The following is a 26,821-nucleotide window of genomic DNA, read 5'->3' on the forward strand; positions in this document are numbered from 1 at the left end:
TCCTGGGTGGAGGCGGAAACGTGAACTTTCTTAGCGTCCAAGTCACAATCCTCTTTGTTTTTGATTGTTAAGGATCCTACCAGGAGTACAGGTGACCTGAATAAAAACTACCAGATACGGGGTGAAGTATGGCAGAACCTACCTGAAGGACACCAGTGGGCTGAAATACTTAACAAACCGGCATCCGGATTTAATTAGAAATTAAAGTTACTCATACAAAACAAAGAATTCTCAGTCGTTTCGTTAAAAACATACATATTGAAGGAGCATCAGCTATGTGGATGGGTTAGGGAAAGCAAATATCAGGACTGACTTTAGCTCTGCCATCTTGGAGTTCACAATCTAGGAAAGACACTAAGCACATAACTGCAAATACACATTTACCATCCATGGTAAGACAATGAAGGAAAACCACAAAATGCTATAAGAGAGAAAAGCCAGTAAGAGTTTAAAATTGGGGAAAACAGTTTAAATTGAGAAGCTTGAGGCCCTGGTGGTTCACAACCATCACTAGGGAGGGCTGCCTCTGGGAACTGCTCTGTCTTGGAGATCAGCCTGGGCTACATGTGAACTCCAGGCCAGTCAGAGCTACAGAACAGTAAAATTTTGTTTAAATAAATAAGATTCAGTGTAGGTGGATATTTATGCCTGCCAGCTGCTCAAGAAATATTGATTATAAATTCATTATAAATGCTTGGTTGTTAGCTTAGGCTTATTTTAAACTCGCTCTTCCAACCAATTACCCTATTTCAATGAATCTATGCGCTGTCCCTAGACATTTCTAACTCACTTGCATATTTCCCATCCTGCTTGCTTTGCATCTCGTGGTGTCTCTCGAGACCTTACCTTTCTTCCCGGCATCCTCCTAGTCTGGCTATCTAGCCCCATCTTTTCCTGCCCAGCTCTAAACCAGTCAGCTCTTTATTAACCAATGAGTGTAATACATATTTACAGTGTACAAAGGCTGTTCCACAGCAATTTCAGTGTGTGTGGTTTGGTCAACATCAGAGTTAGTTAATCTCATGATCACTGAGAAGTGCAAAGTTCTAAGGCAGAAATGAGTTTTTCTCTTCATGGAACTGAAAGATAGGAGAAATGTTCAGATCACACAGGGGGTAAGAATTAAAGGGGGCCCCTTATGGTATCACAAGCCAGTAGGGTTTTCTGAAAAGGTGGAGCCAAGAGATCAGATTTTGTTGTTGTTGTTTATTTATTTATTTATTTATTTATTTATTGGTTTTCGAGATAGGGCTTCTCTGTGTAACAGCCCTACCTGCCCTGGAACTTGCTCTGTAGACCAGGCTGGCCTCCAGTTTACAGAAATCCACTTGCCTCTGCCTCCTTGGTGCTGGGATTAAAGGTGTGCACCACCACCACCTAGCCAAGTGTTGTTTTTAACTGAGTCTCTATCATTCTATTTTATCAATAAAGACTCAGAAGCCAGATGCTGGGGTGAAAACCTGCTAGCTCAGAGAGCAGAGAAAGCACCCGAGGGTTAGGGTTAGGGTTAGGGTATCCATCTTCCTAGAGAAAGAGCTTTCTCCCATGTTGTCTCAAACAAAACTCCAACTGGATGTCCTTCCCTTCTACTTCTGGTGGATGTCTCTGTCCTCCTGACTTCTTCTTACTCTCTATGGATTTTCCCCCCCTGTAGGTTGGTTGCTTGTTCCACCTCATGACCTATGGTTGATTTTATTTAGTTCTGTTTACAATGCTCAAGCAGAAAGCTTTTGGATTAAAGGTATGTGCTACACCACAGCTAATGTAAACATATTTTTTTGTTGGGACAGCTAGGTGCCCAATAACAACACAGAGACATTATTACTTGTGAAAACTCAGCTGAAAGCTTAGGCTTGTTTCTAACTAGCTCTTACAACTTAAACTGGCCCATATCTTTTAGTCAATGTTCTTTTATATGGCTCATTTACCTTTAATCTGTACTCCCCATCTGGCTGTTGACTCTGCCTTTTCTCTCCCCAGAGCTCTCTGCCCAGAAGTCCTGTCTAGTCTCCTGCCTAGCTATTGGCCATTTAGCTTTCTACTAAACCATTCACAGTAACACATCTTCACAGGGTGTAAAGGAATGTTCCACAACAGCTAGAAGCAAGTTTTTCCAGTAAATACCACAATCTTGGGATTCACAGTGTGATCAAATATCTTGCAACAATCAGGAGTTTGGGGCCAGAAGTGGTTGGCAAAGAGTTCCAGGCCAGTCCTGGTTATGTACTGAGACCCTGTCTCAAAGGTAAAGGAAAGAAAAGGAGAAAACTGTATGTGGAGTTTTTTTGTTGGAACCAAGGGTCTTTTTTGTCCTGCCAGCCAGCTCCTAAATTACCACACAGAGGGGCTTGAGAGATGGCTCAGGGGTTAAGAACACTGATTGCTCTTCCAAAGGACTTGGGTTCAATTCCCAGCACCGACATGGCTGCCTGTAATTCCAGGGAACCTGACACCCATGGCAAAACACCAAATAACCACACAGAGACATTAATTATAAATGTTCAGCCAATAGCTTAGGCTCATTACTAGCTAGCCCTTACATCTTAAACTAACCTGTTATCTATGTTCTACCAAGTGGCATGGTATCTTATCTCAGTATGGCATATTCTTCTCTTGCTTCCTCTGTGTCTGGCTCTTGACTCTTGACTCTGCCCTTCTTCTTCCCAGCATTCTCTCTGCTCTGAGAATCTTGCCTAGCCACAGGTTGGCTGTTTATTAGCCAATGAGGATAATACATATTTACAGTGTACAAAAAGATTGTTCCAGAGCAGAAAATGGTCTCCTTTGAAAGCCAAGAAATTGGAGACGCCAGTTGGAAGGATGGGAGAAGGGAATTGAGGGTTTTGTTTTGAACATGGAAAACTTGAAATGCATTAAGATATTTCCATGGAGTGGTCATGTAGGAGGCTAGGTTGGAGACACACTCAACCTTTCATACCCCCAGGTCCTACATGCATGACTTTTAACCAACTTTTGAAAGTATGTGGAGGGGAACTGCATGTGTACTGAAAGCATATACAGACCCCTCTCTCTCTCATGCTGTGGAACAATTTTCTACACTGTGAATATGTATTCCTCTCATTGGTTAATAAGAAGCTAACAGGCCAGTAGCTGGGCAGGAAGTTAGGTGGGAGAGCCAAACAGAGAGTGATGGGAAAAAGGGGGGCAGAGTCAGGGAGATGCCAGCCAGCCACCCAGGAAGCAAGACATGCTAGAGGACAGGCAAAGCCACAAGCCACATGGCAGTACACTTACAGTTGAAAAGAAGTGGGTTCTTTTGCTGGGCATTGGTGGCACACACCTTTAATCCCAGCACTCAGGAGGCAGAGTCAAGCGGATCTCTGTGAGTTCAAGGCCAGCCTGGTCTACAGAGTGAGTGACAGGACAGGGTCCAAAGCAATACAGAGAGACTCTGTCTCAAAACAAACAAACAAATAAACACCACCAAAAGAAAGAAAGAATGAATGAATGAAAGAAAAGAAGAAAAGGCTTCATTTAAGTTGTAAGAGCTAGTTAGTAATAAGCCTGAGCTATTGACCGAGCATTTATAATTCCTATTCAGCCTCTGGGAGCAGGCACTCCGGACAGGAAGTTTACTCCCTCCCTCTCTCCTCCCTCTCCTCTCTCCTCTTTTGACAAGCCCTCATTATACAGCCTTGGCTGGCCTGAATCACTAATAGACCTGACTAATAATGTACTTGCAGAAATCCACCTGTCTCTACCTTCACTTTTGGAGTACTGTGTTGCCAGATTGTTGTGGGATATTTTGATCAAATTGTGACACTCCAGTATAGGTAGACTTTCTCTGTATCCCAGCGGTCACTCTCAAATAACCACACAGAGGGTTACTATTAATTATAAATGCTTGGCTAAAGGCTCAGATTTTAAATTAACCCATTTCTATTAATGTGTATTCTGCTATGTGGCATTACCTCTCTTTCATCTTGCACCTCCTGTTTCCTCTATGTGTCTTGCTGGTGACTCCCCTGACTCCATCCTTCTTTTTCCCAGTGTTCTTAGTCTGGTTTTCCTGCCTAACCTTATCCTGTCCAGTTACTGCCCAGTCAGCTTCTTTATTAAACCAATCACAGTGACATATATTCACACAGTGTAAGGGAATAGTTGACATTCTAGACTGTCAATAATGTTTACTTTGAATCGGGGAGCAGAGCCAGTGACTAGCTGACTGAATTAGCCACAGAAGCCAGAAATTTGGATAAAGAAGATGCACAGCAAGGAAAGGGCAATTAGATTTTGAGCTTTTTGTTTTGTTTTGTTTTGTTCTAGGACAAGGCAAGAGATGCATCTCTTGCAGCATCTCTGGCCAAAAAAGCAAGGTCAGCTAGTTGCTACTCACCCTCTCTGAGTTAGCAGATTTTCACCTCAGCCTTTGAGTCCTGAGTCTTATTCATAAATAGAATGATAGAGACTTGACTTTGGGTCTGTGGAGCCACAGACAATAATTAAAATATCAGTATATTCATGTTCAGCTGCTAAGCTGACAGAAAAACATCATGAGATATTAGTTTACACTGTGTGAAGATATATAGCTGTAATTAATTTAATAAAGAGCTGAAGAGCCAATAGCTAGGCAGGAGAGAATAGGCAGGACTTCTGGGGAAAGAGAGGAACTCAGGAAGAATTTAGACACGTAAGAGATGCCAGGAAGACACTAAGAGAGTCAGACATACAGACTGAAGGAGAGGTAAAGAACCATGTAGATTAATATAGAATGTAGATTAATAGAAAGAGGTTCATTTAAGTTGTAAGAGCTAGTCAGGGAGAGAAGCCTAAGCTAAAGGCCAAGATTTTATAATTAATAATAAGTCTCCATGTCATTATTAGGGAGATAGAAATCTAACAAGAAGGTCTGGTTACAGTAGTGGGGCTAAAGGCATACACCAGACTTTTTTTTTTTTTTCTTGGTAGAGCTCCTACATTTTTTTCTTTTCTTCCTCTTTTAGAGACAGAGTTTCTCTATGTAACAGCTCTAGCTGCTCTGGAACTAGCTTTGTAGACCAGGCTGACCTCAAACTCACAGAAATCCACCTGCCTCTGCCTCCTGAGTGCTGGAGTTAAAGGTGTGCACCACCACTGCCACATTCAATCTTTTCATATATGTGTGTCTATGTCAGGGGCCATAAGAGAGTGTCAGATCCCTTGGAACTGGACTTATAGAGACAGTTGTGTGCTACCAGGTAGGTTCTGGGAACCAAACCCTGGTCCTTTGCAAGGGCAGAAAGAGCTCTTAACTGCTAGGCCATCTCTCCAGCCTACTGTTAATATCCTTTAAACAAAATAATATAGCAATGAAACTACAATGTAACTCATTTATAGAGTGCTTGTCAAGGATACAGGAATACACAAACCCTGGGCTTGACCCCCCCCTCCCCCCTGTAATGGGAGTTTCTTTGGACCAACTTCCTTTTCTTCTTGATGGTGAATTCCCATCTCTCATTCTTCCCAGTGTTCCTATCTCTGCCTGTAAGTCCTGCCTATCCTTTCCTGCCTAGCTATTGGCCATTCAGCTCTTAACCAATCAGAAGATGCCTTAGTCAGGCAAGGTAAAACAGCAACACATCTTCACACAGTGTGATCTAATAACCCCACCCCACTCCACCCCAGGAACTGCATAAAGCTAGCTATGATACCCACACCTGTAACCCCATCTCTCAGAAGATAGAGACAGAGATAATCAGGAAGGAATTCAAGGTCATTCTTAGCTACAAATCAGTTTGAGGCTAGCCTGTTTCAAAAAAGTTTTTTAAATTTATCAGTGGTGTATATGTTATTTACATTGTAATAGGTATTATAAGCAACCTCAAGATAATTTAAAGCAATATGTGTCAATTATATTGAAATACTTCACCATTTTACACAAGGGATTTGTGTATCGGGTTTTGGGATCCTGTGGGGTTCTGGAACCAACCTTCTGCAGATACTGATTGTGCCCTTGGGAGTTGTTGGTATACAGATGTATTCAAGTTGTGATACTTGGTGACATGATCAAAAGAGTAGAGAGAGAGCCTTGGAGCCAAGGGCAGGAATTCTGGCACTTAGAAGTTGCAGTGATACAAAGTAAAACAAGTTGCCCCAGAAAACCTGATAAGGAGGACCAAGAGAGGTGAGAAGAAATGGAAAGCAGGGCAGTGCCCCAGAAGGCAAGGAAGAAGTGGTATACTGTAACAGGAGAGAATGGTAAACTATGGGAAATAATGGAAAGAGATGGGCACTCGAGGTCAAACCAGACTGGGCAAGACCCTATCAAAAGAGGGCCGAGAAATAGATCGGTGTACTGCTGCATGTGTGCTGCATGTGTGAACCCCTAAATTAAATTCTGGTTACTTCAATAAAATGAATACGATGGAAAAAGCAAGCTAGATGAGACCTAAAAAGCATTCTTTTAATTTAGTAAAAGCAAGTTATTGATGAGTCTAGCAAGAAGAACTATGGTAGAAACATTGAGGGGAAAGCAGAGGAAGTCAGGGAACAGAAAATAGAATTTGAGGAGGAGCTAGAGGTGGGCTGTGAAGGTCAAAGGAGGACTTTCTCAGAAATGTAGGTACAGTGGGGGTAGGGTGGTCATAGGAGCATGCCAGGTAAGAGAGGAGCAGGATGCTTTGAGGAGGGTAAAGAGCAAGGGGAAGGAAGGTGGATCTACAGTAACATCTTTGAACTGTGTCCTTCATGTGTGCCCACACTGTTGTGAAATAATCTGTTGGGGAATAATCTTTTTGTACATTGTGAATATGTGTCACTTTGATTGGTTTAATAAAAAACTGAATGATCAATGGCTAGGCAGGATTTTGGGGGGCATGAAGAATGCCGGGAAGAAGGGCAGAGTCTTGAAGAGACACACCAGGGATGCAGATTAACAGCAGGGCTGAACCACAGTGTACAATACCCAGGACTACCACCAGCCCACAAGTGGTCCTGCTCACAAGAGGTTGGACCCTCCCCCAGCTATCATTTAGTAAGAAAATGCCCTACAGCCTTGCCTACAGCCTGATCTTATGCAGGCATGTTCTCAGTTGAGGTTCCCTCCTCTCAGAAGATTCTAGCTTGTGTCAAGTTGACAAAACACCAGCCAGCACAAACAGACAGGATGAGTCCTTGTCCTGGAAATAATTTTAAAGGTCAGTGAGATGGCTCAGTGAGTACAGACACCTGCCTGCAAACCTGATAACTTGAGTTCAATGCACTGGATCCACACTGTGGAGAATTACTGCCATGACCTCTTCCCCCACACAAGCACTGTGGTACATGAATACTCAGCAAACCATAAATAAACAAATGTTAAGCATTATTTTTAAAAGTACTCTCTATCTTGTTTTTAGTCGATGAGTAGTTTTTTGTTTGTTTAAGACAAGGTCGTGCACTACTATGCAGCCCTCACTGGTCTGGAACTTACTATGTAGACCAACCAGGATGACCTTAAACTTATAGAAATCCACTTGCCTCTGCCTCCTGAGAGCTACACTTAAAGGTATGTGCCATCATTCCTGGCCCTTATCTTTTGTTTTTTTGTTATTGTTTGTTTGGTTTGGTTTTAGCCTAAAATTTTAGATAATTGTAAGGGACATAATTTCAATGTAGTCTATATTTTGTGTGATTTTTTATATTCATTTATTTTATTTTTGGTGTTCTGTTTGTATAATTTCTGTTATCATGCTCTCATGGTGGGGGCTAGAATCCAGAACTTTGATTATGCCAGGCAAGTGTTCGACTTTTAGACTGCATCCTCAGTCCCTATTGTCATACACACACACACACACTGCAATTTCTAAACTGTCAATTTCAACCACTGATTTTCCCCCCCAATCTCAAAGATTTTAGTTTTTCACAACCATTAGTACAAGGTGGATATTTTTATACATCCCAAATCTCTACTTATGACATATGGGAGAGAGCTGTAATAACCTTGTCTTTGTCTAATTATCACTTATGTGTCAATTTGGGCTTCATTTCCATTGATTTTTTCCCCCTCAGCATGGGTCATTTTTGTTTTTCTGATGTTTTTCTAGAGACTCCAGATTTTGTGAATTTTGTGTTTTGTGGGACTGGTTATTTTTGGACTTATATAAATATTCTTGAGCTTTTCTGGGATGCATTTGGTTGTTTAATGAGAGTTTACTCTTTCCTAGTTGGTCTCAATATTTGATAGCATAGAACTAAGTGTGTAGCTTGGTGATGAGTACGTGCTTAGAATGTGTGAGGTTGAGGGCTGGAGAGATAGCTCTGCTGTTAATAGAATATTTAACTCTTCTAGAAGACCCAAGCTCCTGGCATCATATGGGGAGGCTTACAACTGCCTGTAGCCACAGCTCCAAGATTGCCTCTAGACCAGAGACAATCACACAGATGTGCACATATCTACACGCACACACACACACACACACACACACACACACACACACTTACTTAAAAGATAATAAAATAAATAATAAAACAACAGGAAAAAAAAAAAAAAGGATGTGTGTAAAATCTTGTATTCAGCTCCAAGCACCAAAGCAGAAAGGGCCAGGTGAGGAGGGAAAACCTTTAACCCCAGTACTGGGAAGGCAGGGGCAGGTGGATCTTTTATGAGTTTGAGGCCAGCCTGTTCTACATGGCAACTTCTAGGCCAGCCAGAGCTACATAGTGAGACCCGAGGGCGAAGAGAGAGACGAAAGAGTTGGGTGGAACTGAGCCAGGCCTAAGGACCCTTCTCCACAGCTGAGGGAATCCTCCATCTGGCTGGTGCATACCGCTCAGGTCTTATGTAAGTAGTATCATCTTCACTATCTTTGGTGGACCTTTCCTTGGGTTTAAGGAGTTTCCTCCCTCTTAGATGAGGGCCTGTGGCTGGCTGAACACCCCAGAAGCGGGTGTGTGTGTGTGTGTGTGTGTGTGTGTGTGTGTGTGTGTGTGTATGTGTGTGAGAGAGACATTTCCCAGAGACCCCAGAATTCTCTTTGTACTCTCCCATACTGTGTTCTGAGCACTATCCACTTCAGTTCCCCAGACTCAAGGCTCCACAGTCCTTGTTTGTCCTGGCTCTCCCTCCTTGTGGTACACAATGGGAATCTCTGCAGTAACCTGGGCCTGGTCTTACTGTTTCTTATCTGTCAGAGACCACTGGTTTTTGCTATCTGATGTCTAGGATTGTGAATTCCACCATTTTCTGGCTTTTGCTATTGGGTTGGCTGTTTCAGACAGGGTGGTAAATTTGGTCACGGATCTCCTCCATTTTTGCTGAAAAGGGAAGTTTTGTTAAATTTTAATTATTTGTTCGTTTTTTTTTTTTTTTTTTTTTAAAGACAGGGTTTTACTATGTAACGTAAATGGCCAATTTTGATAGAGGCCATGAAAGCCCAGATAAAAGGAAGTCACGTAATTTTTGGAGACTCATTCACAAGTGGCAAAGCAAGGTAGAGAACCTCTGAGGTCTTCTGCCCTTAGCAGCTTCCACCACCATTTAAGAGTGCTTGCTCCCTGCCCACAGGTAGCCTCTGAGCCCCTCCCCAGGGGGCCGTACCTCAAAGACTATTGACTGAAAGAATTCTGCAACAATGTAACCCTGGCTAGTTTGAACTGCTCTGTAGTCCAGGTTGAATTTGAATGCGTGGAGAGCTGTTTGCTAATCTGCCTGCCTCTGCCTCCCTAATTCTGGGATTAAGGGTATGAACCACCACACCTGGCTCTGTTTTATTTTAAAATATCATTTTATGTGTATGAATGCTTGCCTGCATGTATGTTTGTGCACCATGTGAATGCCTGGTACCTACAGAGGTCAGAAGTAGGCATTGGATTCCCTGGAACTGTTATTACAGATGGCTATGAGCTGCCATGCTGGAAACTAACTTTTTAATTATGTGTATTTGTGTGTGTCTATGTGTAGGTGTGTACCCCAGGCCAGAGGCATTGGATTCCCCTGGAGCTGGAATTACAGGCTGTGTGAACTGCCCGGACATGTCAGGAACTAAACTCGGTTCTACTTCAAGAACAATTTATGCTCTTAACCACCGAGCCATCTCTCTAGCCCTCCACCCTCTCTCCCCCCACAGGTTTTCACCCGGTTGTTATGTAGTCCTGGCTGGCCTTGAACTCTTGATTCTGGTGTCTTGGGTGTGTGCTGCAGCCCCTAATCCCAGGAACCGGGATTCGTTTTCCTTATGAAGAATGAATTTCTTCGGTTCTCTGAAGTAGGGAGAGCAGATAGAGTGGAGAGCACCAGATGTGGGAGAATAGCAGTCATTTCAAATGATAAAAACTAGGAGTGAGAATAGAACTTCTAGTTAAGCAGAGCCGAGGACACAGGTGATGAATTCAACTCTGCGTTAAAAAAATCCCACCAGTCTGCTCCTCTGTGTGATTGTGTTTGTTTGTTGCAAATTCTTTGTGGGGAGGGTTTTTGGAGACTTGAGACGGTCTGGCCTCAAACCAGTCATAAGAGACTGAAGGATATGCATGGAACCAGCATGATTAGGGGCCACTTATCTCAGTGTAGTTATCTTGCAAGAAGCTGGCCTACATGGTCAGTTCTCCGTAGCCATGAGTCCTGTATCTACAGATTCAACCACACAGACCCAGAATATTTGGGGGTAGGGCAACCACACATTAAAAAAAGAAATGGAAAGACAAGCTCAACACACACGTTTTCTCTTGTCATTATTACAACAACACAGTATAAGGACTGACATAGCATTTACATCATATTAGGCATTATAAGTACTCTAGAGACAATTTAAAGTATACAGGAGAATATGCATCATTATATGCAGATACTACACCATTCTACACAAGGGTCTTGAGCATCCTCAGATTTTGATATCCTGGGGGTGGCAGGGGTGCTGGAACCAGTTTGCCATGGATACTGAGGGACAATTGTCTTCTGTCTTTTTCACATTCTTATGTTCTCGTTTGTGTTTCTGCTCCACTTGTCCTGGGCTACTTGGGGTGGGAGGTAGATCTCAATAACACAGGAATGCAATAAAATAAAACAAAGACACCATCTGACTTGCCTCTAGCTTCACCACAGATTTGGCCCTGAACAATTTTCTTCTCTCATATGTAAAATGGCCTAGACTGGTGGTCTTCATGCCATGACTTATGGATCTGCCAGGAACTGGGGAGCCCTGGAGAGCTGCACTAGAAAGGGAGCTGAGCTGGCTGCCCCCCACTGCTCACATCCATTGGGGACAGTGTTTAGTGCTGAGTCACCACACACACCCCATTTGGCCACTCCTTTCCAGGAGACCTTCCTAGTCATCTCACCCTGAGTACCCATGCCCAGCAATAGCACTGACCCATTAATGCCTGTCTGTGTATGGAAGCTGCTTCCCAGGCGGAAGGTTTCTCTCACTATCACACCTGTATTGCCTGTAATATCATTCCCAAAGCAGGAGTGCAGTCAATTTGACCGTGCTGCCTAGATGCTGCCTAGTCAGCAGCTGTGTCATACGGGACAAAGCCTCAGGACAGAACCTTTGCTTTTGGTAGGGAAAGCCAGGCTTTGGTCTTTGAATCTCCCTAGCACTCTAGAGAGAGCTGGTCTTTAGAAATTGGGGACCTGACCTAGAGAGCTTCCCCCTACATGAGCAAGGCTGTGTTCCTGTCTTAACTAGATTCTGCCCAAATTCTTCTGTCCCTCAGTACCTCTCCTGCAAAGCCTCTTTGTAGTCCTTAGTCATGGAAAAGGCAAGTGCTTGAAGCCTAAGATGCAGATGGGTGGCTGTGGTCTGCTAGGCCCCTTTATGAGTTGGCATCTCAGAGGATTTCAGAGGGGGAATCGCAAAGGCAAGGAGGGACTCTGGGGTCTGCTCGGACTGCAACTCTTTCTGGAGGTGGAAGGGGAAGGAGGGTTTACAGAGAGATACTCAAGAAGGGAGAATGGCTAAGTGCCAGGAGCAAAGGATCAAGAGAGCTAGGATCCAATGGCCCTGAAGCAGCGAGTCCCTGAAGCCGGCAGTTAGGAGGAGACTGGGAGCTGCAGTGGCAGAATGGGCCAGTGATACGACTTTGGGTGAATCGATCCACCCTACTTAGTGTCTTCACCAACTGCAGGGCACTCTTTAGTGGAGTTGCAAGAGTCTAAGGAGACTGAAGGTGAGGCAACAGTAAAGGGTGACGACTGTTCATCAGTAGGGGAGCATTCTGAAGCTGGCTTCCGGTGAGGGAATCTGGGATTTACAGACGCTCCAAAGCCAACCTTCACATGTCCTCCTACTTCTCCCTCAGCAGCCATCTCTGCCCTGCTTCTGGAGAATGTCTAGTCACACTAGTGTGTACGAGGAGAATAGGGCAGTGCAGGACAGAGGCCCAGGTTCAATTCTGGCCCAGGAAAGCTCCCCCCAGAAATGAAGTGTCCTGATTGAGAGCTGATGAGAAAGGGACGAGATTCAGCAGGCTGTGGAGGTTCTTAAGGGCGAGGTACCCTGACAGGATCCCAAAGATGGGGTACCTTAGCATCACTGAACTTCTTGCCACATGGGAGAGAAATGATCAGCCTCCCTTGAAACCTGGAGACTGCACATCTGGCCTTCCCCCTTTCCAGAGGAGGAGGGGTCCTAGTTGGCACTGTGGGGGAAGTGAGCCCTCAGCTCATCACAGGGAGAGCCTGGTATTACCTTGCAAGGCCCTCTCCCTGAATCCTCCAGATGTAGGGGTTAAGTAGCAGGGAGATCAAGGCTGGAACATCTGGCGGGGTTTAGAATCCATAGTTGGAGGGTGAGATGTCATGTCAATACGGAGAAATACCTTCAGGCTTTAGGCTAGCATGGCCTCTGTCTTATTTTCACCGACAGGGTTCTGGACCCTGGTCTGGTCTTCCTTTGGCTCTCTCAGCTGCTGTAGCCTGAGGTGTAGGTGCTGGGCCTACGGAGCCAAACATCGGGGAGATCTGGCTGACTGTTGGGAAGCATCACAGGGCTGATATCACCTGGCCCCCCACGGCCCTTCCAGGATAAGCTGGTATGATGAGAGTTGGGCAGGTTTGGGTCATAGATGGTCTCCTTCAGTGCCAGCCACAGAGTGTCACGCTTCCCATTCAGCTGGCCTCGTTCAAGTATGGAGTGCCCATTGCCATTCATAGCTTTTGGTGAGGTGCCCACAGAATCTGGCACACGGACACTGGGTTCAGAGGCACAGGTGTCATCAGAGACGCTGAGTCCCTCTAGGGTGCTGGCTGAAGAGCAGAGGCCATCTGGGAGCTCTTCAACTTTGGGCTTGGGGCAGTGGGCAGGGGCTTCTGGCAGGGACTGCAAGGGCTCAGCTTTCTGTCCCTGGGAGTCCTGTCCGATCCAGGTTTGGGGGTTGGGTCCGGCCTGCTTATAGGGAGAGGAAGTCTGCAGGGCTGGGCACTGGCTGAAGACTGTCTGGTGATCCAGAAGCAGATCTCTCGGGGAGACCGGGGCGGGTGCGTGGGCGTGGGCGTGGCAGCAGCTGCCATCATGCAGCTGCAGATCTTCAGAGAGTATGGAAGGCCGGTGGGACAGCTTGCTGGTGGCTGTGCTGGTATCAAAGCTGGGGCTCCGGCGGCGTGCCAGGGGCTGCAACTCATAGTGCTCGGAGAACCCGGATGGCCCTGTTCGTCCTTTCCCTTCATTAGGGTCCTCAGTCCCGGCATCCCACGGCAGGTGGGCACAGGGCCACAGGATCTGCCCACAGTTTTTCTCTGGCCCGAAGAAACAGCACAGGGACTGGAAGAAGAAGCTGGCAAATCCACAGCCAACAAACTTGACCATCATGACGATGATGCCCAACTTTCGATAAAGCAGTATGGTGGAAGGCAGCATGAGCACACCAGAGGCAAACAGCGCTCCAGTCCCCATTGCGGTGGCGCGGCTAGTCTGCCGCAAGGAGAAGGCCACACGGCTCAGGCGGTCAGGGTGTGGGCACAAGTGATAGGAGATGCAGTAGTTGACGGTTAAGTCTACAGACAGGCCCACAGAGGCAGAGAGAAAGAGGGACTCGGCAGTGTTGAGTTGCCACTCGAGTAGAACCAGCAAGCCCACAGTGAGCAGCACGGTGCCAGCCACAGCTGCCACAGAGAACAGGCTGAGGGGAACGTTCCAGGTGCCCAGCAGCAGTGTGGCAAAGGCCAGTGCCAGAGCCAGACCGAGCACCACAGCAGGCTCTGTGCTTAGGCTATGCTGCAAGCTGTACAGCTCCAAGGTGCTGGTGAACCAACCCTGGTTGAGGCCGGGAGGTGCCTGGCCCAGCTCTGTTGACAACCAGCGGCTGACCTCAGTGTAAAAGTGGTGGACCGGGCCATACTCTGTACTGTATGGTAAGTTGGTCTGGAACTTCAGAACTAGAGCTGCCAGGTTGCCATGAGCATCGAAGCGGAGTCCCAGGTCGCGGGTGCCATCAGGACTTTGCTCCAAAGCCATCATCTTGAGGCAGTGCAAGTAAAGCTGGGGGGCCCAGGGGAATTCTGATTGGCCACAGCATAGATTGGGACCCAGGCGGCCACAGCTGGGGCTTTCCATCCACTGCTGGAGGGTTTCCACTAAGCACAGTGTAGGCCAACCCTCTGGCTGGTCTCCAAAGAAGCTCTGATTCCGGGCTCCGTGGCAGAGAGCCTGGAGCCACTCCTGGGCCTCGGGGCTGCTAGGCACGAAGTCAGGATCGCTTACTACTGAGCTGTTGCTGCGAGGGTCCAGGGGATCACTAGTGTCCACTGGCAGGACTCCCCACACCATTACCACTGGCAAGTTGCCGCCCTCGTTTGGAGGCAGGTCCTCGAATAGGAACTGCTGGCGGTATTCAGCATCAAAACGCTCAAAGGGATGGCTAGACCGGAAGAACTGGCCGCCAAGGGGTAGTAGAATGGGCAGTTGCAGGCGAGGGCTTACGCCGCCTATGTAGGCGCCCCCTGCGGCCAAAGCCGCGAACCAGCAAATCCAGATGTACCGAAACTTAATGACGCCGCAGGGCAGCAGGCGCTGGAAGAGCAGGCGCGAAAGGATGGAAAAAATCCTGCGAAGAATGCGTATCCGTCTGTGCAAAGCCAGCAACAGTCGCAAGGGGCCGCCCCTCTGGCCCTGTGCTTGGGCCACACAGCCTCGTGCCAGGTAGCGCTCCTGGAGCACTACTGTGGCAGGAAGCCAGACTAGTGTGAGCCCCATGTGCACTAGCACAGCGGTGCCCATGAAGAGAGCAAAGCAACGCACTGTGGGCAGGCGGCTCAGGTAGCTGCCATAGAAGGCCGCGCTGGTGGTGAGGCCTGAGACCAGAAGCAGGTAGCCAAAGTGGTGCATGGTGCGGCCCACACGATGCGCTAGACCCCCAGAGGGCATCTGGCCCCTGCTGAGGCGCCACAAGTCGAAGAAGATGAGAGTGTAATTGACACAGACGCCACTAAGCAGAAGGAGGGATGCTAGATTGACGAAGGGGAAGTAGGTCATGCGGAATACAACATGGTAAAGAAAGAAGGCCACCATCAGGGAGCCCAGCACCCCCAGCAGTGACATGAATGTGACGAAGAGTGAACGCAGGTAGAGGGACATGCCAAAGAAGATGACAACCAGGGCTAGCAAGGGGTACATGGTATCTTCGGCCAGGTAGTACTTCAGCAGTCTAGGCTTGAGGCCCAAGTCCATGCCACTGATAGATGTGTAGTTATCAGAGACCTTAATTGGGTCAAGGAGGCCATCCAGATAGATATCTAGCAGTGAGGAAGTCTTTATAACGGGCAGGAAGAGCAGGCCGAACTTGAGGGAGGGCACCTGGTAATCTGCCGTCTGGGGACTCAGAAAGTCTCTGTCTAGCAGAAAGTGCAGGAGTTGATAGATAGCACTGCTCCGGGTACACTTGGTGGGAACTTGGGCACAATATGGGGGCTTCTCCTGCCCAGATCCCACACAAGCTGGCACCAGGACACCGCGATGGTAGTAGGTGGCACAGAACCGAAGCAGGGCCAGTGTGCGGTCTGCGTCAGCCTGGGTAGTGTCCTGGCAGGAGGAGCGGTTGGACAGCACAGCCAGATAGTTGCCCAGGGACCAGCTGGGGCAGCACTCATTGGCGGCTGATCGCTGGCACAGAGCCCCAAAGCTGATGTGGGAGCGGATCTGTAGGGCACACAGGAGTGGGAGGAGGGAGCTCAGAAGGAAGTTCAGGGGCCCAGGTCTCCCCAGCCCTGTTCTTCTCACTTCTTGTCACACTGAGGTGCAGAGAGAAAACATCCTCACAGCTCAACAGAAATGCGTTATCCCAGAGCCACCTTTGCCCCTGGCCTAGCTCCTGCTTCATGGGGCAGGAACCTAAGAGACATTTCCCCAGGCCCCTCCCAGAGGCTCTGCCAGAAGGGCTCCTATGGACCTCACACTCTAACTCTACAACTTCCTGAGTCAGGAATTGGAGTGGAGGTGACAAGCCACATAAGGAACAAGGGCAAGGTACCCGGGAGCTGGAAGCAAGCAGTAGGAGACATTCTAGGGTCACTGAAAACTCCTGGCTCCTCTTTCGCTGGGGTGCTTAAATCCTCCTTCTTTGCCCAGTGTGTACCCCCCCCATTCCTCCTCAGCCTTGCTGTTCACATCACAACAGCTGATGTAGTACAAATAGCTCCCAGCCAGGAGTCACACGACCTGCTCCGCTACTAACCTAACATGCACAGCCTTGGGACTTCATTCACAGTGACGACAATGCTGAACATTTATCAAGTCATTACCAGTGCCAACATTATGTTAGATTCTTCCAAATTCTATCTCATTCCACTGTCACTATCCCTATAAAGAACGCACTATCATTGTCCCTAGTTCACATATAAGGGCTGAGGATGTAGCTCAGTAACAGAGGACATGCCTAGTACATACAAGTATCTAGGTTTGATTCCCCCAGGACTACACAAACAGACCAAACATAAACAAAAAACCAGCATATATGAGGCACCAAGAGATTAAGAAGCATGTACCAAGGGAGCCCTAGAGCTGGCCTTGAATTTGGGCATCTGAGTGCAGAACGTATATTCTTAACCAGTGTTTTCTGATGCTCTGGACATCATGCTGTGGCACAGGGGACTTGAGCTACAGAACTACAGAGTGGTTTCCACACTGTTTTTGTTTGTTTGTTTGTTTGTTTGTTTTGCAGCAAACACATCATAGACGTGTTTGTATGTAGTTCTCTAATAGCATAATCCAACTGGCATTGCTTGGGTTGACAAGGGCTGCATCCTTGAAACCTGAAGTCTCAGCTTCAAAGGGCCAGAATCGCCTCCACACATTTTTGATCTCTTTTCAAAGCCCTTTGAAACTCTCCAGGATCTGCTTTAGCTCTCTTTGTGACAGGGGGTTGGAGCTTCTAAAATCAGCCAGCTTTGTTTTGCCTATCCCAACCCAGAGCCTCCAGTAGAGTTGGAATACTTTTCTAAGCAGGGAGAGCCTTCCCCAGGCCACCCTGGCAGTCCTGGCTAAGCTGTTTTGCACTGGAACTGGGTCCTTTGTGCCAGTGCCCCCCTCTCCCAAGCCCCTGGCATCTCCCCAGCCAGCTCACCTGCTCCTGTTCTATGCGGCACATGGAATGGATGGCTTGCAGGTTCCACAGGCTTCCCCCAGAGGTGGACACAAACACCAACTTTGCATGGCTTTTCTCTGCAACACAAACCCCACACAGCTTAGCCCTTTGACCCCTGAACCTGGGCTCGCTTTAAAGAGAAGATGCCCGTCCTGGACCACCTGAAGCCTTGATTCCCAAAAGCCTGAAGCCTACGCCTCATCTTGCCCCATATCAATCAGCTTGACTGCAACTGGCTAGAACACTTGAAATTATTCATCACTCCATCTTCCTTGGCTTGAATATGTCTTGTGGCCATTTTCTCTTTCTGTCTGCTCACACTTGCTCGGGACCTGCTGATCTGACTCGATGGGGTCCCTACTGATGTCAAGACTGGGCATGCTGTGGTTTACCGGGAAGACCACAAGGCCATGCTATATCTTACCGGGAGGACCACAAAAGAAGTTCTCTTCTTCTTTGTCTTCAACGGGCTCCACCATCCTCTTGGTTCGGACCACACTCTCCTCAGCCCTGCCCCAGGCTGCAGGGCTCAGTGTGCTGAGGAGGCTTGAGCTGAGGTAGAGAGAGTAGTTTTCCCAGGGTACTGTTCGGGATGGTGGACTCACGGGAAATGAAAGACCACTCCCCTCGGGAGCACCTGCAACCTCTCACGTGTCTCATGTCTTTGGAGAGGTCCCAGTGTCCCCGCCTGGAATGTGTTCTCTCTTTGATACCCTCAGTGGGATGATGGGAACCTGTTACCTGTTCATCTCAGGGTCTGGAGAAAGAGAAAACAGATTCTTGGGGCCAGTGAGGGCTTGCATCGCTTTCCAGACCTCTAGCTTTCTGGAGATCTCTGTGTCTCGAGGCTCAAAACCCTGCAGGGAGGAGAGCAGAGAGGAGCAAGTGTTCAGGAGGGCGTGGGGCCACGGGAGGAGTGCCGTCCCTCTGGGACCTTCCCAGTTCTGCCCCTTTGGTTCCCCCTACCTGGATTGTAGACATATGGTCTCTGTACCTGCTTATAGTTCTATGGCAATCAAGAGGCCACTAACACTACCTTACCCCCAAGATGGATCAGCTGTCTGCCTCAGACTGAGCTGTAATGTTCAGTCCAGGGGTCTCTCTCCCTCCCCTGGTTTCTCACCAGTAAAGGCTCAGAAAAGTCAAGAGGAGGGCTTCCCAACAACCCAGCTAGGGTGCAGAGGAAGATGAAGGCCAGACACAGCAGCAGCACGGCCATGGGCCACTCAGCAATCAGCTGGGAGTAGCTGGAAAAGAGGGAGGAAGCCCACATGAGTTGATGTTGGGTATGGTGGGAAGGCTGGGAAAATAGAGCAGAAAGTGGGTACCAGCCTGGCCACTCCTGGGAGTTCAGGGGAGGCCTGGGCCTACCTCTTTGGCATCCGGAAAGTACGTTCCTGCCTGTGGGAGAGAAGAAGAGACATTTACCACTGTCTTCTGGTGTGTGTATCTCTGGGCACACATGTGTCTGCCTGCCAGTTTGGAGGTGGGGGAAAGAGTGAACACACATTGGATAGGGAGGATGTGAGTGGAAGATTCATGACAGGGCATAGAGGAAGTGTTATCAATGTTAGAGTTGCCCACCCCCAAGTTTCAGCTTTTTTTCCTCCCTGCTTTACCCAAGCTTCCTCCTTCATCAGAGGCAGGGCACATCCAGGTCGCCTCCAGGAATCTGGAGGCTTCAGTGTCTGCTGTACCTTTCAGTGGCAGCCAGCAGGGTTTCCCAGCCCCTCCTCACCTGACACTGACCACATGGCGCTGCACAGAAGGCGGCTTCCAGACCCCATCGTGCTGTGAGGGGTCTATGGAAGTGCTGAGGTTGGAGACATGGGCGCACAGAGATGCTTGATCTCCCAATCCTAGTAACGAACTGCCTTCTTGATATTCTTGAGGCGCTCGAGGAAAGGCAAAATGGCCCGCTGTTAACGGACTGGTCGGGTCTGCAGCCTGGAGGGTGGAAACTGCTGGCGCTGGTACTGGAGCTCCTGTCGGATCTTCAAGGGGACAGGTGTGGAGAGAGCAGCTTCTCTCGGGGCTTGCCTCAGGAGCCATGGCTTTGGTCTAGCACCTGGGAGAGGGCAGGCAGGGAAGATGAAGTGCTGCTGTGTTATCTGTGTCCCAGAGTTGTTCAGCAAGCAAGACAAGGAGACAGGAACTCGGGGTTGGTTTTTCATTATTATTTTTATTAATTCTGAGGACAAATGAGGAGGTGGGAGCTGAAAACATGCATGCTGGGGTCCATGCTCTCATCTAAACATCCATGCATTCAGAAAAAAAAAAAAAAAAATCACAGGCAACCTGCTATATGTCAGACACTGCTTGATATCAAACCTGTTTCCGCAAACATGCTCTTATTTACTGCCTACAAAAACAAGAATTTCCTTGTTTTACAGGGTTGAAAAACGGATTCAGTGACAAGTAAAGATTAGGGCCTTGAACCTTGCTGAAGTTCTTCTGAACTTGTAGACTGTGCACTTCCTGTGTAGTTGTCTATTTGCCCCCCCCCCCCATCTCTCTCCGGGGTCTTAATATGTAGCCCTGGCTGTCCTGGAACTCAGATACAGACCAGGTTGTCCTTGAACTCACAGAGATCTGCCTGCCTCCACCCAGTGCTGGGATCAAAGGCGTGCACCAGCTTGTTTATTACCCTGACAGACATCCTCTGAGTACCTGCTTCCCTCATTACTCTTCCTAAACCAGTCACTTGTCCCCTCTCTGTTCCGCTGCCCTGCTGGTTATTTCTTCGTGTATTTGTTGCAACTATCTATCAGATGGGCAGGGGAGGCTGGGGATGCAGAAGCCGATGCATAGAAAGGGTCATCTCCATATCTGCAGGACCTCGAACAGCGCACTGGCACAGAAGGTGGCCAGGGGATGTTCATTAAGTGAACACAGTGCTAGATTGGCCGTGAAGAGTGGCATTATGATGGATAAGGCCCTGTTCTTGTCCCTGGGAATTCATAGTAGTTGGGAGATGCAGACAGCCCTACATGCTGGTTTGTATGAGAAAGAAATTTTAATGGAGGTGAAAGAGGTTGGAAAGTTCAGCAAACAGGAGTGCTGCTCTTTCAACAGCCCTGGCCCCATGCCCAGCACAGTTCAGAGAGGGAGCTGGAACCTCCAAGGAATATGGCAGGAAGGAAACAGTCATGAGCCCAAATTAGTCATCAGGACAACAGAGTGCCTAGGTCTGATTCCAGTCTTCAGCTTCAAGGGAAGTAGAGTCTCACTCCTGTGGCAAGATTGCTAATCTTAGGGAAGAAAAAGGATGGCTACAGAGCCGATTGCCTGGAGATCATGGGGTTTCCTGTGGGGTCTGGGGCTGAATGGTTTGGCAAGGTCTCCTTTCCTTAGTTTGCATTGTAGTGTTATGTAAAGTAAGGGCTTTGTGTCTGGCTTAGAGCAAAATGTTTCAGCCTTTGCTATGTTGGATCTAATCAGTAGAGGCTGAGAATTTGTTTTGGGACTGTTTAAACCTTAAGAAACAGTGTCTCTCTGGAGAGTTTGCACTTGGTGCTATATTGAGAGCTTGCAGCTGCACAGACCTTGGTCCTAAGACAGTCCTGGCTGACTCGGAGTTCCTACGTTTGATTATATCAAAAGGGACTGAGATTTGTGTGAGTTGTCTGCTCTCACGGGCAGCATGAGCAAGATGACTTTGATAGCTGGAACTTTTCCCGGCCCCTATTAACCTTGTATATATTTGAATAAAGCAACTGGAGTGAGCTAGCTGGGTGTCAGTCTTTTCCAAGAAGGCTGTAGCCCTCTGCTCCTTCAGAAAATGAAGGGTTAGCATCTTGGTGAGCTTCTCTCCCTACTGTGACACCTATGACCGACATCAAACGTAGCTAAGTTCTGCCCAGAAACTATGAAGATAAACTGGAAATAGCTGAACTCTACCTATTTTCCTCCATTGGAAGGATCACTGTTTAAGAGAGAACAAGTCTCACAATGGAATAGTTGAAGCAGGGTCTAGGTTCCACCATCTTTTGGCTCTGGGCCCTCAGAAAAGGCAACGATTGGAGCAATCGGTGCCGAATGTTTTGATGTAGCACACATGAGGTTCCCAGAACAGAGCTCAGGATGTTGAGGGCATATTTGCCTTCCTGCCCTTTCCCACATTCAGGACCATATGGAGTGAATGCTCTAAGAAGTCTATTTGCATGGGCAACTTGTTCCTTTTAGGTATGCAGGTAATAGCCTTATTTTTATACATACATACATGCATATATATATATATATATATATATATATATTGTCTTATATCTGTAGTCCCAACCTTAAATTCCTTCTTTTGTTTGTTCTCTAAAAGCTGCATTTGAAATCTGATGTCATGATTGAAACCACTGGTACTTATTTGCACCAACTCAACATTTAGAAGTGCATGAATTTGACCAAAGACATTCTAACGCAAGCCCTCAGATGACTCTGCAAAGCCAATGACATAAGCAGCCAGGGTGCTGGCAGATACCAACGCTTGGAGGCCAATCCCCTTGAGCCAAAGAGAAATTGGATCAATGCCCTGGGTCATGTGTATGTGTGAGATCATTTATTAATTTATTTGCTTATTGAGACAGGATCTCACTGTGTAACTCAGGCTGGCCTTGAATTCATAACTCCCCTGCCGTAGCTCCCTGGGTACTATTATTACAGATGCTTGCCACCATGCCTACTACTGACATTTACTAGAGTTTTCAATTCTATATCTTCTCCTATTTTACTTATTCGCCTATTTGTGTATTCCAAGTGCTCAATACAGTGCTTGGTTTGCACTGGGTCCTAAAGGCTTGAGTATGGCCAGCATCAGCAATGATGTCTCTCTTGAGAACAAAGCCTGCTTCCTGTGTCTTACCCTCTTGAAGAAGGCTTTCTACCTACCAGACTGAAGAATTAATAAGAGGAGAGAAAACGCTTTTCGCCAAGATGGCGCCGAAAGCGAAGAAGGAAGCTCCTGCCCCTCCCAAAGCCGAAGCCAAAGCGAAGGCCTTGAAAGCCAAGAAGGCAGTGCTGAAAGGCGTCCACAGCCATAAAAAGAAGAAGATCCGCACGTCACCCACCTTCCGGCGGCCCAAGACCCTGCGGCTCCGGAGGCAGCCCAAATACCCTCGGAAGAGCGCGCCCCCGGAGAAACAAGCTTGACCACTATGCCATCATCAAATTCCCTCTGACCACTGAGTCAGCCATGAAGAAGATAGAAGACAACAACACACTTGTGTTCATTGTGGACGTCAAGGCTAACAAGCACCAGATCAAACAGGCTGTGAAGAAACTCTATGACATTGATGTGGCCAAAGTCAACACCCTCATAAGGCCTGATGGAGAGAAGAAGGCGTATGTTCGGTTGGCTCCTGATTATGATGCTCTGGATGTTGCCAACAAAATTGGGATCATTTAAACTGAGTCCAGCTGGCTAATTCCAAATACACACTTTTTCACCATTAAAAAAAAAAAAAAAAAAAAAAAAAAAAAAAAAAAAGAGGAGAGAAAACATTTGCTCCCACTTATGGGGCCTTCTCTTCCCTTAGTCTGGAGACAGTGTGTCAGTCTCTGCCTTTTGCTTCTGAAGAAGGTCTTTTATTTCACCACTGTCTGCTCACCTCCCTGCCTATCACATGATTATTTGCCTCCCCTGCCTGGCTGCCTGCTTGTGTACACATTGGTTATCCTGTTCATAATCTTACCCTTCAGCACTATGCCAACCATTATGTCACCATGGAGAGCCTAAACCCCTGGCTGCTGTAGTGCATGGCCTGTATCTCAATCTCCCCAATTTATTTATTTAATTTGTAGCCCCAAGCTTTATCTGAGTTGGGTCCCAACATGACCGGCATCAGCTCTGCTCCTGCTCTTCAGGGCCTGCCTCCTGGAGGTTAAGATAGTGGGGTAGCCGGGGTGGAGTGAGGGGTCTGTTCCAGCATGAGCGTAGGACTTGTCCTAGGAACCAGGCCTCCATTTGAAGTGTCAGTCTCTTTTGTAATAGAAGAAGTCAGCTACAGGGAATGCTGCTGGAAAAGGGAGCACTCTATTTCCCAAACTCCTAGTTAAAGAGAGGCTAGTGTCCCCATTCCACTGGGGTCTCTGTGGTTCTTTCAAACCTTCAGTCCCTCTTCAGAGGTCAAGGATCCTAATCTTACCCCTCTTCACTATGCAAGACATTATACCAATGTAGGAGAACCTGGAATCCTCTAGCCTGACTGCTGTAGAGCGGAGTCCTTCCTTGTCTCGGTCTTCCCAGTAAAAAGAGCCAGGTCTTAAGTTATGATGAGTAACTTCCTAGGCTGCCTGCCTGCACCCCAGAGCCTATAAACCAAATCAGGGGAGATGGAAAGCGGTGAGTCTGGCGTCACATACAAGGTCACCATTTTATCAGGACCCCAGGCACAGAGCCCCAATTTGGTCTCTCCAGAACAGGCAAATGTATATGAATTAATCTGGCCTTGAACCCACAGAGTAGTCATCTGGATGTCACTGTGGTCCCACTGGTGGCCAACACAGATAAGGGGAACAGTTCACACCACTAAGAAAAATATATGGTAACTTAAAAAACACAAACAATGAGCCAGGCATTGGTGGCATATGCCTTTAATCTCAGCACTTGGGAGGAAGAGACAGGCGAAACTCTGTGAGTTTGAGGCCAGTCTGGTCTACAGAGCTAGTTCTAAGACAGGCTCCAAAACAATACAGAGAAACCCTGTCTTGAAAAATCAAAAAAACAAAACCAAAAACCAACAAAATCCCACAAATAATGAACTATTTCAAACATCTCTGCAGTCAATGAATTTATAAAATACTGTAGAATTGGAAGTTGTGCCTCTAGTTCAGATACTTGAAGGCTAACCTAGGCAAATGATCCCCACCCCTTCCAGGCTTCTCTCTCTCTCTCTCTCTCTCTCTCTCTCTCTCTCTCTCTCTCTCTCTCTCTGTCTCACTGAGCTTTTGATATATAGCTCAGGCTAACCTCAGAGCCATAACAATCCCCTCCTCAGCCTCCCAGACTAAGATTACATACAGCTTATGCTAGTCTTCAACTAAATATGTAATTAATTGAGGATGGCCTTGAACTCTACACTTCTGCTTCTGCCTCCAAAGTGAGGGCTAGGGCTAATTTAAAGACAGTCTTTCCATATAGTCTAGATGACGACGCAGAGGCAGAGCCTAGAGGGAGGAACCTGGGAGGCCAAGAAAAGGGAGAAACCAGGGCCCATGTAGTCCAGAGTAGCCTTAAACTTGAGATCTTCCTGTCCCAGCCACACAAGTGCTGGCATTGCTGGTGTGTGTTATCTTTTGTGGCTCCAGGCTGAAGGCCAAAATGTTCTGGGGGTGAGGGCGTGAGTGAGGATGTAGTAGATGGGGTGGGAGTGAGGATGCAGTAGAAAGCATTCTTTGAACACATAAGGCTCTGGATTTAATCTCTTGCATTGGGGGAAGGACTATAGTGCATTTGTGGAGGGGATATGAGTGTGTAATGTGGTGTGTGTTTAACATGTACGGTGTATGTACTCTTGTACATGGCATATCTATCCCCAAGGTGGTACTTAATTCAACAGGAGGAACAGGCTTGTGTTTATCCTATTGAGTTGGACGAAGTCCTTATGCCCGTGTAGCAGCCATGGTCTCTGGGGAAACTGCAGAGAGAGAGAGGTAGGGTTTCCAGAGAATTGCTGGAAGAGAACAAGTGGTTCGCATGCCCAGGAGAAATGAGCAAACCAGACAGAGCTGATCCTTGGCAAGATGTGCCAGACAGCCAGTGATGCAGTAGCCCCTTGTACAGATGCTCCTGTCCCTGGGCCCTGCCCTGATTTATTGCTGGTCCCCCTCTCCCCCCCTTTTTTCTGCAGTGGTGGAGGATGGAACCTAAGGCCCTGCCAATGATAGAAAAACGCTTTATCACTGAGCTGTCCTGTCTGCCCCCATCCCTACCTTCTTCTTGTTAGGCCATGATTCCAAGCAGAGTCCCTGGTCTGGAGAATACACCCATCCTGTGCCTTACCCTCTTGAATTCGGTTTTATATCTCCCTGACTGACAAATTAATAAAAGGGAAGAAAACATTTGCTTCCACCTGTGGGGCTTTCTCTTCCTTCTGAGGAACAGAATGCACATTTTAAATCAGATAATCTGGAGATAATGTGTTTGTATCTGCCTTTTGCCTCTTAAAAATGTCTTTTCTTTTGATCCAGGCAGGAGAGAGAGGTAGTGTCGTGTCTGAGGAGAGATGCTGGGGGCGGCAGAGTGAGGCAGGACACAGAAATGGCGCCATGTTGCTACCTGGCCAGACTGTTCCACCACACATATGGTGAAGGCAGAAAAACGAAGGACATGGGGATCTGGGAAGGGGTGCTCAGCAGGAAGTTGTGCTTCCTCTTCTACCAGCCCGAGGCTCCTTCAGGGGTCAAATAGACCACTGCCTGTGCCTCAGACCCTGCATACACAAGTGGCTCCGATCTAATTTTTATCACACATGGGGACTAAAACCAGTTTGTACACAAGCAGGAGGCCATGCACGGGAGAGAAACAACGATGTGACAGGCAGGCAGCAACCAATGGCGATCGGCAAACAAGCAACTAATGATGATGGACAGAGACAGTCTGATGTAGATCCCAAATGTCTGCCTTCCCTCCCCGGGACACCTGCTTTGGCGAGCCTCTTTTTCAGTGTCCACGCACACCCCTTTGCACACTGACCTAGCTGCGGATGTGAGGCCTTTTGCAAAGATGCAGAGGCAGGGCCTAGGGGGAGTTGGGGAGCTCCAGAGGCCAAGGAAAGGGACATGGGGGACGGCCTGGGAGAAAGGAAGGAACAGTGGGTGGGGCTGGTTCCCCAGAAGAAGGCAATGAGAGCTGGCATTATCGAGTGTCGTTGAGAGAATAAACTGACCAGGCAAGATGAAGGTGTATAGGCATACCGCCCCAGAGAGGGCTCTCGGAAGGGCTGGGGAATGAATGAGGTGATACGTGGCGGCAGCTACTAAGGATACCTGATGCAAGCCTGCTGAGAAGATCTTCCAGCGGGATCTACCGAGGGGTTCTTCCTACTTGTCCCGGCAGCTGCCTTCTGGGGCTAATGTATTCCCCTCAGGCCTCTGCTCGCCCGTTCAGGAACTGGCAAGAAGACGTCGCTGCAGCAGCTGGGGCTGCTACCATCGTCCATGCCCGTGGGCGGCGCCGCTGTCCGGGCTCTGGTGCTGAAGCAGAGGCAGCGGAGGACCCCTGCGCATGCGTCAGCTCCAGAAACTAGTCGCTGGGCGGTGCTGAAGGGGAATCCACCAATGGACGCAGGACAGGAAGGAGGGCGGGGAGACAGGGACACAAGCTGCCGCAACATCG

The 26,821-nt window shown here is 47.8% G+C and overlaps 2 protein-coding genes across 2 annotated transcripts; one reads left to right on the forward strand and one right to left on the reverse strand.

Moving 5' to 3' along the window:
• Positions 1-12,763: 12,763 nt before the first annotated feature.
• On the reverse strand, positions 12,764-26,708 carry Disp2 (dispatched RND transporter family member 2). The gene is made up of 8 exons (XM_051183700.1): positions 26,473-26,708; positions 19,235-19,564; positions 18,868-18,897; positions 18,620-18,743; positions 18,238-18,353; positions 17,921-18,048; positions 17,476-17,573; positions 12,764-16,052 (listed from the first exon to the last, which is right to left on the reverse strand). Exons 2-8 carry the CDS (start codon positions 19,546-19,548, stop codon positions 12,822-12,824), a joined length of 4,041 nt encoding a protein of 1,346 aa, XP_051039657.1. The 5' UTR covers positions 19,549-19,564; positions 26,473-26,708; the 3' UTR covers positions 12,764-12,821.
• On the forward strand, positions 22,400-22,947 carry LOC127221644 (60S ribosomal protein L23a-like). The gene is given in 2 exon segments (XM_051183701.1): positions 22,400-22,614; positions 22,616-22,947. Coding segments are annotated over 2 exon segments (471 nt in total). The 5' UTR covers positions 22,400-22,419; the 3' UTR covers positions 22,892-22,947.
• Positions 26,709-26,821: the final 113 nt, after the last annotated feature.

The sequence above is a fragment of the Phodopus roborovskii genome, unplaced genomic scaffold (assembly GCF_943737965.1).
Source record: "Phodopus roborovskii unplaced genomic scaffold, PHOROB, whole genome shotgun sequence".
In the NCBI taxonomy this organism is placed as follows: Eukaryota; Metazoa; Chordata; class Mammalia; order Rodentia; family Cricetidae; genus Phodopus; species Phodopus roborovskii.